General features: G+C 53.0%; 2 protein-coding genes across 5 annotated transcripts in view; both read left to right on the top strand.

Annotated features, from left to right (window-relative positions):
- The first annotated feature begins 234 nt into the window (after positions 1-234).
- On the top strand, positions 235-4,671 carry LOC119856783 (serine protease 27-like). Its single transcript, XM_038404793.2, has 6 exons — positions 235-980; positions 1,737-1,763; positions 1,915-2,077; positions 2,213-2,484; positions 3,583-3,755; positions 4,114-4,671. The coding sequence occupies exons 1-6, from the start codon at positions 767-769 to the stop codon at positions 4,324-4,326; spliced, it is 1,062 nt and encodes a 353-aa protein (XP_038260721.1). The 5' UTR covers positions 235-766; the 3' UTR covers positions 4,327-4,671.
- Positions 4,672-13,425: 8,754 nt separating this feature from the next.
- LOC119856777 (RING finger protein 112-like) overlaps positions 13,426-14,060 on the top strand; it is an 81,942-nt gene continuing 81,307 nt past the window's right edge. For all 4 annotated transcript variants that reach the window (XM_043517143.1, XM_043517142.1, XM_043517141.1 and 1 more), the window contains exon 1: positions 13,426-13,599. In XM_043517143.1, the coding sequence (XP_043373078.1) occupies positions 13,428-13,599 (172 nt within the window). In that variant the 5' untranslated portion in view covers positions 13,426-13,427. The remainder of the gene's footprint in view (positions 13,600-14,060) is intronic.

Below are 14,060 nucleotides of genomic sequence, written 5' to 3'. Positions count from 1 at the left end.
GTGAGATCGGGTACCTGTTGTTCCAGATGCTGCAGAGACTGACTGCAATCCCGGCCAGGATGCGCCAGCCAGGGCTGTGGGAGGGTGCGAGGGGGTGAAGTTTTGGGGGATTGGGCAGAAGTGAAGGAGCCACAGCAGGGTAAAGGAAAAAAGCCGCTTTGAGCTCAATGGTGGCGGTGTATTTCTATAGCCCCCCACCCCCATGTTCCATCCCCTCCCCGCCCACTACCCCCTGCCACCAAACTGCTGTGGGGGCAGGAAATCTCTCTAGTGCCCCCGGCTGCTGGAGGCCAACGAGAGAGAGCATCAATGGGAGGCTGTTGCCTGTGATACCTGCCTGGGAAAAGGGCTGCAAAGGCAGGTCCCTGGAAGTGGTGGGGAGCAGGGGGAGGTGCAGAAGAATGGGCTGGATGGCGGTTTCCTGACCCCAGAGCACTGGCCAGCCGTGGGCACTGAGCACCAGACAGAAGACCCAGCCCGGCTACCTCCAGCAATGGGACAGTCCCAGGAGAACCTGGGCAGGTGGCCCCCGGACTGGAGATGGCTCCACAGGGCAGGCCTGAGTCACAGCATTGAGACACAGCACTCCTCCCGATGGCTATGGTCCAGCAAGGACCTGATCTCAGCTAAGCCACGTAAGCAGTGGGGGGGGGAGGCAAGGGTCTGTGAGCTTCTGCTTTCACTTTCCCGTGCTTCAGAATTTTAAACAGGAAAATGCTGGGGACAGAAGATAAGGGCTCAGGGGTGCCGTGGCTTCTTGAGGCACATGTCTGGCGGTCTGGCAGAAATCACACCCCAAACCCATGGGGAGGCTCCAGCTGGGTATATAACTCGCTGCCTTGAAGCCAGGGGCTGTCTGCTCCGCTGGCTGGAGGCTGAACTGGACTGTCCCAACCCAGAGCATCTGTGGGGCAGGATCATGGTGGGGCTCTACTCCCAGCTGGCCATGCTGCTGCTGGTACTGGCGTCCCCAGTGCACGGTAAGAGAGACCAAGGGATCCAGAGCGATGCAGACCCGTGGGGAACAGACCACAGAGGACGACCCTGCAGCCTGGGGTGGGGAATAGATCTGAGGGGGCAATCTTGTTCCCCGGAGGGAATCAACTGGACAAGACGATCCTGCCCCCCGCGGATGGAACTGACAGGAGGGGACGATCAGGTTGGAATCGACTCAGGGGGACGATCCTGTCCCAGTAGACTGGCTCTGTCTCTTTCTCAGGGCCTGGGTTCAAGGGTTTGTGGGGACATGAGCAAAACAGGTTCTGTGCACTGAGGGGCAGAAATGATGTGCTGGTCCCCAGGCTCTGCTGTAAATGAAGGGACCCTGAGCCCATCTCCGAGACACCCCCACCACCCTCAGGGCTAGCATGACCCCTCCAGCCCCTCTGACTCACAGGAGCCACGGCCCCAGCACCCTCTCAACTTCTGCACCCAAACCCTCTCCCGCCCTTGGGCTTTGCAGGGTGGAGGGAGGACGTGTGGCCCCTGAGAGAGTTGGGAACAGCCCCCTTTCATCTCATGCCAACATTCACTCTGAAACCTACTGATGCACAGTAGCCACCTATGATTTGAGGCAGAGTATTTAGTGTATGGGAGGAGCTATGGGACAGTGGATGGGGCTTTTATTCCAGCTCTTTTCCCCACCTTCCACTCTCCCCAATCGGACCCTAGTGATGCTTCTCCCGCAATAGCCCTGACTCTGTCATGTCTCCCCAACATTTCCATTTCCTCCACAGGTGCAGAGGAGAGTCAAGACCAGCCAGGTAAAGAGTCTGGACTTCTGGGTTCTGTCACCTGTCCTGGGAGTGGGATATGGGTGGGGCTGGGAGCCAGGACTCCTGGGTTCTATCCCTGGCTCTGGATGGAAGATGTGCACTTTGTCCCATGTTAACATGGCGCCCCTGTTTTGTGCAGTGTTCAGCCATATCATAGCAGGGCAGGATGCGCAGGAGGGTCGATGGCCCTGGCAGGTCAGTGTGCAGCGATATATTGACAAAAAAAGTGACTACCTCCACATCTGTGGAGGATCCCTCATCTCAGCCCAGTGGGTGGTATCAGCCGCTCACTGCTTCATTCGGTGAGTAACCCAGGCAGGGGGTGATGACTCTTCCCTGGCCTCCTGCTCTGCATGTGTTCCCCAACTGCCCTCCCCCACAGAGGTGGCTGCATCTCAGCATCCCCTGTCTTCCCCTTTTCTTTTTCTCTCCTCCAGCTCTCTGACCTGTTCCCAGTACCGTTTGGTGCTAGGGGCACACCAGCTCCTCAACCCCTCCCCGAATCAGATCCTGGTCCAGGTGAAGCAGATCATCCTCCACCCCAGTTACAATAGGAAGAGCAAAGTTGCTGACATCGCCTTGGTGAGGCTGGAGAAGCCAGTGAAACCCACGAAGTTCATCCGGCCCATCTCCCTGCCGAGGCCCTCCTTGCAGTTCCCCGAGAAGAAGAAGTGTTGGGTCACCGGCTGGGGAAACGTTGAAGTGACCAGTAAGTGTCAGAAGTCTCAGAGAGGCACTGGGAGTCCATAATTGTTAGAGGGTTGGGGAGAGCAGTTTCCAGCTGTGTCCCCACCCCTGCTCTGCCCCCTCCCCAGCCCCATTCCACCCCTTCTCCCAATCCCCCTCCCCTGAGTGACGCAGCCTGGAGGGTTAGTGGGGGCCTGGTGCCAGCAGCAGGAGTGGAACTGCCCTGCACTCACCAGCGGTGGCGGGAAATGGAGCGACCAGGTTCCCAGCCATGTTGCTCCACTTCCCACTACTGCCAGTGAGTGCGGGGAGGTGAGCCCGACCCCTGCTGCCGGTGCCAGGCCCCCCACTAATCCCCCAGACCACCCTGGGCCCCACAGGGCCCCCCAAAGCACGGGACCCAGGGCAGTTGCCCTGAACCATCCTGTGGACAGGAGAGCTCTGGTGGTCATGGATGTGACCATCTCTGCTGACCTCCTGGAGAGCAAAAGGCAGAGAACGTCCCTGAATTAATTGCTGCTGAAAGTAGACCAGATCTCTTGGATGGCCGTCCCGTCTGGATTTACAAATTGCCTGTGATGGAGAACCCACCACGACCCTTGGTAAATTTCCCACTGTTAAAAGCTGACACCTTAATTCCAGTCTGAGTTTGTCTGGCTTCAACTTCCAGCCATTGGATCATGTTAGATCTTTCTCTCTCAGCTGAAGAGCCCGTTATTAAACACTTCTTCGCATTGTAGATACTTATAGACTGTGCTCAATTCACCCCTTAACCTTCTCTTTGTTAAATCAAATTGATTGAGCTCCTGAGTTAGAGGCTTGGGGTCCCAGATGATCAGGGCCATGTGAGTGGGTGGGGGGCAGCGCTGCCTCCTGCTGGAGGGGATTGTGTGTGTGTGTGTGTGTGTGTGTATTCCTTGTGGGGCAGCACACAGGGGCACGCCTGCACTTAGCCATAGTAGATGTGCCTTGACAGCCAGATTCGTCTCCAGAATGGCACAGGCATGGGGGAAGCTGCCCAAAGGCACAAATGGCTCGTCCGGACCCTGGCACACGGGGTTCAGGAGGCGCCGGACGCTGGTGGAATAACCTTGACACACTCCCGGTTCTCGCTCTCCAGAGCCTCTCCCAAGACCCAAGACCCTGCAGGAGTTGGAGATTCCCATCATCAAAACAGCAGACTGCAACGATCGTTACAAGATACTGACTCTACACTCACATCTGGGACCAGATGTAGTCAAACCCAGCATGATCTGTGCTGGGTACATGAACAGCAACAAGGGATTCTGCAAAGTGAGAGCCTTTCCTCTCAGCTGATTGTGGGTATTACAGCACCGCTGCCCAGATCCCAGCCAACATCAGGGCCCCTCTTGTGCCAGGCGCTGCCCAGACCCCAGGCAAGATCAGGGCCCCTCTTGTGCCAGGCGCTGCCCAGATCCCAGGCAAGATCAGGGCCCCTCTTGTGCAAAGCGCTGCCCAGACCCCAGGCCAGATCAGGGGCCCCTTGTGCCAGGCGCTGCCCAAATCCCTGACACAGGTTGCTGCTCTTTGTTACTTAGACTGGGTATGTTCTGTGACCCCTATCCAGCCTTCGTTCTCACTGTGACAGCGATGGGAATTGGGGCCCTGACCCCCGTTTCTCTCTCTCTAGGGCGACTCTGGCGGGCCTCTGGCCTGTCAGCAGGACGGCACCTGGTACCTGGCTGGAATCGTGAGCTGGTTTATTACCAGAAATGTGTGTGGAATCATCTGTGCTGACTGCAGGTTCCCCGGGGTCTTCACCCGGGTGACGGCCTATGACAGCTGGATACAGAGACACGTGAACGGCATGGGCCCTCTGCCAGCGTTTCTCCAGCCGCGCTGATACTCGCCGCCCGCCTCCTCACTGCCCTGTGAGCCACGCACGGACCTCCCCTGGCACTGCCAGGCCAGCCCCTCTCCGGATGTCTATAGACCCTCCCTTGACACTGGGTTTGGGCCCCGTGTTGCTGGGGTCTGTGGGACGCGGCTGGGAGAGGCTGGTGGATGGAAGCACAGGGGCACTATGCGGAAGGCGAGGGTAGAGGTTGGGGGGTTATATCCTGCCTTTCCTACAGCTCTGCAGCACCCCCTGGAGGTGACTGGGAAGCCGACGGGGAAGGGCCCCGCAGCCGCTTTGATCCCATGACTTGTGCTCTGAAAATCTTCAATAAATCAGCTTTGCAAACTCTGTCTCCTCCCTGCAGCAACCGCGACCTGCCCCGCAGCAGCCGGTGCCACCTCCTGCTAGGGCCAGTCCTGCCACGGCAACAGCCTCCCACGGGCTCCATGGGTTGGTATTAGCTGAGGGTTGGCAGAGCATAGGGGCAGCCCATCGCGCTGGGCGCTGCAGACACCCCCGTCCGAGATCAGGGCCCCTGTCATGCTGGGTGCTCCACACACCCACCCAATCAAGATCAGGGCCCCCATCACACCAGGCACTGCATATACTCCCCCCGTATGAGAATGGGGCACCTGTCACACTGGATACTGTGCAGACCCTCCCTACTGACTGGGAACCCCATCACACAGGGAACTGCACGGATCTCCTAGACTGAGATCGGTGCCCCATCATGCCAGGCACTGCACATACTTTGAGTGAGATCAGGGCCCCATCGTGCCAGCCACTGCCCAGACACACGGTATGAGACAGTCCCAGCCCTTACAATTAAAGACAAAAGATACCAGCTGGAGACACACAGACAGACGGGGAAGCACCAGGGAACAATGAGACAACGCTGGTCACCGTGACGAGCTTTGTTCTCTGCCCATGGTCACTCAGCCACCGCCCTGGTAGAACTTCCCTGCTGGACACTCACGGGGCTACGGTGGGAGGGTCTCAATGCACTGGGCCCTAGGTGCTTTAATCCTCCTGTGGCTCATCAGAGTCCAGGCGTGGCCCCTGGCTGGGTCCCCAGGTGCCCCCTGTGCAAAATTGTGGGGTTTGAGCATTTTTTAATTTTTTTAATTTATTTTAAATTTTCAGAGTTGTGGGAAATTATGGAGGAGGGGTCAGACAATGTGGGGGTCTGACAAGAATTAAAAGTTAAAGCTTTAGAATCGTTCACATACAGATTGTCAACATCCCTCATCAAAAAAGTACAAAGTACCCAAGTCAGTAGCCTTAAAGCAAAGTCTTTTCTTACTGTGCCTGGTGGCATATTTCGATTCTCACCAATGGAAATATTTTGGTGGTGGTCTGTGTGTGTGTGCAGTGAAATCAAGGTGGGGGAGGCAATATCTTTTATTGAACCATCTTCCATTAATGGAAGAGACAAGCTGGGACCTACCCAAAGCTCTGTTCAGGTCTGGGCTGAAGACCAGAAGAAGATTTGAAGAAGAGCTCTGTGTAGCTCAAAAGCTTGTCTCTCTCCAACAGAAGCTGGTCCAACAAAGGACATTCCCTTCCCCACTTAATCTCTTATATCCTGGGACCAACTCAACTTCGATATTGTGAACAGCCACGGTGAAACGAACATTTACCAATACAACTCAAATCCTTCTAAGGCTGGTAGCACAGGAGCTCAGGCGAGGTGATCACAACGGTCCAGAATGGCTTGAGAATCGATGCGTTTTTGTCTAACTTTTTGGACATGACCCGGGAGGCATTCCGGAGATCACAGAAAGGGGATTTCAGCAAAGAGTAGGCCTGGTTCATAGTGCCGATTCTCCTCCAAAGGGAAACAACTTGGACGTCAGATAAACCGCCCGGGGGCCAAAATGGGGAAACAGGTGTAAATATTCTGCTGCCGATTCCACTGCAAATCTGTGTTCCTTGTGGTGGAGGGGAGGAGAGACACAGGGCCCAGGATCAGAAGTGCCGGGGGCTTCTCAGCAGAGAGCCACAGGGTTAGGGAGGACCCCAAGGGTCATTCTAGTCCAACCCCCTGCCGAGATGCAGAATTTGTTCTGTCTCAACCATCCAGGACAGACGGTTCACGCAGCCTCTTTCTGAAACCATCCAGTGAAGGAGCTTCCGCATTCTTCCAAGGCATCCTGGGAATCGGTCCATTCCCTGTCCTGCTGTTCTTACCCACCGACTCACACAGCTCGATGCAACTGCCAACAATTAGACCATTTAAAATATACACTCCAGAATAGCATTAAGAAAATCTTAATCCTGTCAAAGGAGGAGAAGAAATGTTTTTGGTGGTGGCCTGGATGTTTGACCATATTACCATGGTCAGGGCTCTCAATATTGGTATGGATCATTACGGCTGTTGGCCTATTATTAAATGTACTAATCCTGCAATGTATAGCTCAGTAGTTCAGAGGGGCACAGACCCACAAAGCACAACCATTAATTGTAACATATAAATAATGTCGCAGGCCCTCCACCAAAAGTGTGACAGATAACCCAGACCCAACCTTCTCAGGCCCATCACTATGCGGAGTCTGACACACTAATTGGAATATGTGCAGTACACCCGTACAAGGGAAGGTGCAGGGCACTATACTGCACAGGAGGCAGTGGGGCAAATGGAGAACTGACACATTCCATCCTGATACCTGGCCCTGTCAGGAAATGTGCTTCCATATGTCTTAGGCTTTCCCTGGGTTACCTGGGCCGGAGGATCCCAGGGGAAAGGGGCGGCTTTTGAGAGGGCTAGTGGTGATAATGTAGTATTCAGACCTGTGTATTTGCCTGAGATAGAGTTTTGGTCTTGTTTGCCCATTTGACTTTCACATTTTTATATCCTTACTAATATGTGTGTGAACAAGGAACAAAGACGCTGCGTGTTGCTTCTGCCCAACCAGATGGGTTAGTTAGTACAATGAGAAAAGATAAGGAATAGAGTTAAAGCATTGCTGGGTGTGGTGGAAGTTTAATATATGAGTGTACACTTGCAGGACAGTCCTGCCTCAACTCCTCTCCGGAGATAAGGTCAAGCTACCAGTTGGGAGGGGCTAGTGGGATGGGGGGTGGGGGGCATAAGAAACCCTAAAAGCCAAACAAATGCCTGGCCTTGTCCAGTACACAACCTCACTCCTTACCTCTCCCATGGATACAAAAGAGGTTGTGCCAAAGCCCTCAGACTCAAGACCCTCCAGAACAGAATATGACCACAAATTGTAAGGGGGTGGGACCCATGGCGTGCACTACAGGTATAATTAAGCCTGCTAAGAAGGGGGAGGTGAGGAAAAAGAGGACAAGGAAAAAAGGCTCTGTCAGCAAGCAGAGCTATTGATATGCTTGCTTGATTAACCCCAATAAACATTGCATTGACTGCACTTCGGACTTCTGGTCTTCTGCTTTCTGTTTGCATGACAAGAACCAGGGGAGGGCGAAGGGAAAGCCCTTAACAGGGATACGTCTCCAATGGTGTTGCAAGCGCTGGCGGATCACAGGGGCTGTTTCACTGACATCAGCGTGGGATGGCAGGAAAGGTGCATGACATGTGCATCTTTAGGAACAAGGTCTGTTCAGAAAACTGCAAGCAGGGACTTTCTTTCCAGACCGTAAAATAACCACTGGTGATGTTGAAATGCCATTCGTGATCCTGGGAAACCCAGCTACCCCTTTCTACCATGGCTCATGAAACTGTACACAAGCAGCCTGGAAAGCAGTAAGGAGCAGTTCAGCCATAGGCTCAACAAGTGCAGAAGGGAGGTGGAATGTGCCTTGGACATTTAAAAGGTCGCTTGCGTTGTTTGCTCTCCTAGGTTAGACCTCAGTGAAAGCAATATCTCCATTATTATTTCTGCCTGGCTGTGCTCGTCCATAATGTCTGTGAAACAAAGGAAGAAAAGTTTCTGCCAGAGTGCGGGGTTGAGGCAGATCACCCTGGCAGCCGATTTTGAGCAGCCAGATACCAGGGGAATAAGAAGAGTCCACCCAGCGGCTCTGCATCTCCGTGAGGCTTTGAAAACCAGTTTCGGCAATGAGCCAGATAATGTGACACTTATCTGGTTGTTCCTTACCATCTGTCCCATTCAGTGCATTTTCTCCCTTGTAAACTCCACCCCCACTAACCACCATGTGTGGAATGAATAAAGAGCTTTTTGCCTCAGTCTATTTTGTTTTATTATGGACACAAACATACAGACAGCAAAGAAAAGTAAGGTCATCTTGAGCAAAAGGGCTGATAACACTATGAATCAGTGACCTGTCCTCTTCATTATTTACCACTTCCCCAAATTTTGTCTCATCAGCAAACTTTCTCAGGGATGATTTTATGTTTTCTTCCAGATCATTGATAAAAATGTTAAATACTGTAGGGCCCAAACCGACCCTTGTGGGATCCCACCTGAAATAGCCCAGCTCAATGATAATTCCCCATTTACAGTTACATTTTGAGGCTTAACAGTAACCCAATTTTTAATCCATTAATGTGTGCCATGAGAATTTTTAATCAGAATGTCCATTGGTATATTCATTATTATCACCTTCCCCTTTCTTCCAAATGTTAGATATTATTTTTATTATATTTTACAGGTGCCTTCACTTCCCCTCTAAACCAGTCAGTTTGTTAACTAGTGCAACCTTCTTTCTCAGTTGTGGTATTGTGGCTTTTGGGACTCTAGTTAGGTGTTCTTAAATGATTCCCAATTATCATTCACGTTTTCTGATTACATTTTTCCTCCCAGTTGATTTGGCTCATATTTGTTTTAGCTTTGTGAAATTGGCTCTATTAAAGCACTATTACTGCTCTGGACTTTATTCCGCTCACAGATTAGAAATGTGATCAAGTCATCAATAACCATTAACTTTTAGTTCTTGTGATCCATTCCTCTTTATCTATTAGGACAAAGTCTAACATAGAATTCACCCATGCTGGCCACAACACTTTTTGAGTTAGGAAATTGTCTTTTTTTATGTTCAGACATTCCAAGGATGTTTTAGTCCTGGCAGTGGGAGACCTCCAGCATATGTCACTCACATAGAAGTCCCCCATGATCACACAGTGTGTTTTCCTACATATTCCTTCCCCATAAGGAAGCAGTTGTCCTGTTCCCTAGTGTGATTTGGTGGCTATAGCGGATGCCAACTAGTACCCTATCTTGTGCTTTTATCTATAAGGACTTTAATCCATAAACATTCAAAATCATTTCTTCTGAGTTATGAGTGACGCAGAAACAGATAATGCCATATTAAAGGTAGAGTGCCCCTCCCCCACCCCTTTTCCCCACTTGATCCTTCCTCAGTTGATTTTAGCATTACTATTGTGTCATTCATTCCACCGGGTTTCAGATAGAATCATAAATGAACAATTCCAATTCCTCTTGTTTATTATGCAGGCTCCTAGCATTGGTGCACAGACAACTAACGAATTTCTTCCTCTTCAAGTCCTTTGGTTTCTTGTTCTTTGTTCTGAACATCTCATTTCAGAGCTAGCAGAGTGCTCTTGTCTTCCCTCGTTTTACCTTCCCTGTTTGCTATTAGTTTAACCCCCTCCTGACACTTCTAGCCAGTCTATCCCAGAGCAGATTGGTCCCCCTTCTGCAGAGATGGAGGCCATCCAAACTGAATAGCCCCCTCTCACTATAGATGGTGGACCAATGTTCCACAAAACCAAACCCCTAACACCCTACACCACTTTCCTAGCCAGTGGTTCTGTTCTCTGCCTGTCCCTTTGTGTAATGTTCTTCCAAGTCTTCTGAGAATTGATTCTCCCAACAAGCATTGTCCCATCTTGCTTGGACGGTTGGAGGACTCTTTGTGGGTGAGCTTGATTTCTTTACAGTTTGGGCCAAGCTGCCATTTGGTACATCTCTCCATTTCCTCAGACCAGCTGGATCTCAGAGGGATCTTCCTAGTTTCAACATAGATGACCTAGAATTGATTGAACTTCTAGCAGTGTGCAATTTCTCCCAGTCCTCTTCTCTGTGGTGGCCACAGCCTGCCCATCCTCATCTATCTCCAACGGTGTAGAAAGCCACCGAACCTCCTGCCTCTGGTTGTTATGAGTCACCAGGACTCTTCTCTGATTTCCTCTCTCTCAGATTCCTTGGTGGCCAGCTCCTTTCTTCCTTGAACCTGGGCTACTGGTGTTTCCCGAACATGGCTGTTAGCTGCTCCCCAGGGTTCAGAGTAGCAGCCGTGTTAGTCTGTATTCGCAAAAAGAAAAGGAGTACTTGTGGCACCTTAGAGACTAACAAATTTATTAGAGCATAAGCTTTCGTGAGCTACAGCTCAGGAAGTGAGCTGTAGCTCACGAAAGCTTATGCTCTAATAAATTTGTTAGTCTCTAAGGTGCCACAAGTACTCCTTTTCTTTTAGCTGCTCCCCAGTTTCTCTGACTCTTAGCATCTCAGTTAGTCCCTCGAATCCAAGATTCGTGTCCTCCAGCCACCAGCATGGACTCCATGCACATGTAAGCAGGGGATTTGTCCCAATGTAGTAGGGGGATTTCTCTCCATACACACTATCCTAGCTGAATTGAGCAACGAAAGGATCTGAGTCCCGGACCCAATTCACTTCAACCTCATCCCTGCCCACCCTTGACTTTCCCTTTGAGCACCAGGTGAACAGGACTAGCATCACACAGGGAGATCTGAGCCCAGGAGTTCCTGGGAGTTTATCTCAATCTCTCCATGGGCAACTCTGGCCAGGGACAAGGCTGCCCCTACTCCAGGACACTCCGAATTCACCCTTTCAACCCATAATCACTGCAGTTCACTTAAACATGGACAAAACGTATTTACACCAAAACCATTTCTTTGGGGCTTGAAGGGTAAACCCCATAATGAAATGGCTTGGGTGAGGTTCAGTGCAGCAGTCTCTAAAGTGCAATGAACTTTACAGTTAAAAGAAATTTATGAGTCTGGTGTCTTTTTCTGGGGGTTGGATGTGCTGCTCTGACATTGCTGGGGGGCACCCCCAGTCTAAGGAGGCGGTGAAGCTGTGTGACTTAACCTGGAGGAAAAGTGAGACCCCCAAGGGGGTCTGGTACGCTGACAGATTCTTCCTAGAGATGGTTCCAAAACTGGGGCCACAGCACAGATACTGTGGCTCTGTGTCACTGCTGTACTGGCAGCGCCTTCCCCTGCACCCCAGCTGTGGCCTTTAGTGCCCTCTTGACCAGCCACATCCCTCTCAGAGGTGCAGAGCCATGGAGAATGAACTGGAGGGGATGATTCTGCCCCCCTGGAGGGTGGAACAGACGTGAACAGGCGTGGGCAGTGCGCGCTGCGCCGGGGCTGGGTCTGCAATGTAACCCAGTCAATCCCCAGTCAGATGACACAGTGTCCAGCACATGCAATGTGATGTGTAAAGGGGTACAGAGGAAGAGGTTTGCTGTGTGTGACGAAGTGGGAATGTTCTTAATGTTTTCTCTGAATACTGTGTGTGTGCCTCAGTTTCCCCCAGGCATTTCTTAAGTATCTAGGTGGTGGGATAAGGGCGTGTGATTGTTGCAGAGCCCTGGAGGGCAGATGTGATGCCGTCTGCACAGAGAATGGCCGACATCCTGTCTCCTGGCCACTGATGGCCTGAGCCCCTCCCCTGCAAGGTGCCAACTGAAGGTGTTGGAGAACAAAGAGATCAGGTGGCCTCCTGGCCCGGGACAGAGAGAAAGGCAAGAGGAGGGGCTGGAGGGGGTTTTCAGTTTGGAGATGGCTGGGGAAATGAGGGGAGGCCCAGAACCTGGGTCTGGGCTCCCCGCCCCCCAAGAGGGACCTGACTGAGGGGTCCTGTTCTCTGTACCTACAAGCTCTGTTTTAGCCCATGTTCCTGCCATCTAATAAACCTTCTGTGTTCCTGGCTGGCTGAGAGTCCTGGTGAATCGCAGGAAGTGGGGGTGCAGGGCCCTGACTCCCCCACACTCCGTGACACTGGGTGACCTGGGATGTCTCTGCATCTAAAGAAAAGCTCGTGCTCTGTTCCTGACATGTAAATGGAGATAAATGGAAAGGGGCTGTTGTTCCCTCATGGAAGCTCAGGAGAAAGGGGCAGGGCTGAAGAGAACTCAGGATCCCGAGACTGAAAGTCCCCAGGGCCAATGGGGTGATGCAAATGCTCCAGGTGAGCCTGATGGACAGGGCAGCAGGCCAATGAAGGAGTCAGGAACCCAGGGACCCCTCCTCCGAGTGAGCTGGGGCTGCCTGGGGCAGAGAAGGGCAGAGCTAAGGGGACAGCAGCAGCCTAAGCTGGGCTGAGGGCAATGCTGGGGAGCTGGAGCTGGAGCTGGAGCTGGAGCTGGGGCAGGGGCAGGGGCAGGGCAGACCAGCCGTGCTGACAAAGGAGCCACGGCTGAGCTACAGTGGGAGCCGTGGGCCCAGAGCCAGGATAGGGGGCCAGAGCCATGCTACACAACACCAGAGCCAAGCAGCTGAGGAGAGTGAGGGGAAGGGAGCAGAGCAGGCCAGACCCGGGGGTGGGGGGCATGACCCAGATTGGGGGCTGATGCTGGGGAGAAGGGTCCTGAGCCAGAGCAGTGTCTGACCCGCGGTGTCACCGCAGTGCAGCAAGAGCGGGGAGGCTGAGATGGGTGAGGAACAGACGTTGACCTTTCCTTATGCCCCAGAGACGGATGTGTGTGGTGTCCCCATACCCACAGGGCGGAGCCCCTTGCTCCTTTAACCTGTCCCATTTCACCTGCTTTTTCTTATTGTTTCTTGCTGTTTTAATAAATTGTATTTGGTCTGAATTTACAGTAGGGCAGTGGGCCAGAGAAGTGGCCGATGTGAACTGAGCAACCAGGAGTGGGGACACCCTGGCCCCTGCCCTAAGTCACCATGACAGGGTTGGAGGTCAAGCCCCCCAGAACCTCTGGGCCCAGCTCTGTGGGGTTACGAGAACTCTGGCGCATGGGAGAGGGGAAGGGGAGCCCTCGGGGGCAGGCAGGCCTCCGGGTGAAGGAGTCTGGAGTGAGGACTAGGGTCCTTTCTCTGTCCGGTTCCACCGGGGCCCTGCAGAAGCCAGGAAAGTTCTCCCCAATTGTGGGATCGTTCCCCCGCCTACACAACTGCCCCATTGGCAAAGGACTCTAGGGAAAGCCCTCAGTCATGCCCACGGCATCCAGTGACCGAACCCAGACGCTGAAAGTGAAAGTGAGTGGGGAGCGGCCAGCCCGTCACTCTGTGCAGAGACACGCAGAGAGCCAGGGAGGCAGAGGAGAAAAATCAGAGACAAATGGAGAATTAACCTCGGGGTCTGTGCTTGAGTCTGTTCACCAGGGTGAGCTACAGGAACAGAGCTGGAGCAGGAGAGAGCCCAGGGCTGAGCTGGCAGGGGGCTGTGGGTCAGGAGTGAGGGGCACTGGCAGAGCTGGGGGGGAGCCCAGGGCTGGGCTAGCAGGGGGCAGTGGGTCGGGAGTGAGGGGCACTGGCAGAGCTGGGCTAGCAGGGGGCAGCGGGTCAGGAGTGAGGGGCACCGGCAGAGAGGGGGGCAGGGCTGGGATAGTAGGATGTTATGGGTTGGGAGTGAGGGGCATTTGCAGAGCTGGAGGAGTAAGGGCTGCACGCCCAGGCCCCCCAGGCAACCCAAAATCCCAAGAGCAGAGAGGCACTTGCCAGCCCAAAAATGGGAGTAGCCAGCACACAGCAGTGACTGGAAATTTACCCAGCAAAGTGGTGAAAACTAACAATAGAAGCCAGGAGTCCTGGCTCCCAGCCCCTCTGCGCTAGCATCTTAGCCCT

This window comes from Dermochelys coriacea, chromosome 6 (genome assembly GCF_009764565.3).
Source record: "Dermochelys coriacea isolate rDerCor1 chromosome 6, rDerCor1.pri.v4, whole genome shotgun sequence".
Lineage (NCBI taxonomy): Eukaryota > Metazoa > Chordata > Testudines > Dermochelyidae > Dermochelys > Dermochelys coriacea.
This window is presented reverse-complemented; position numbering and strand designations above follow the sequence as displayed.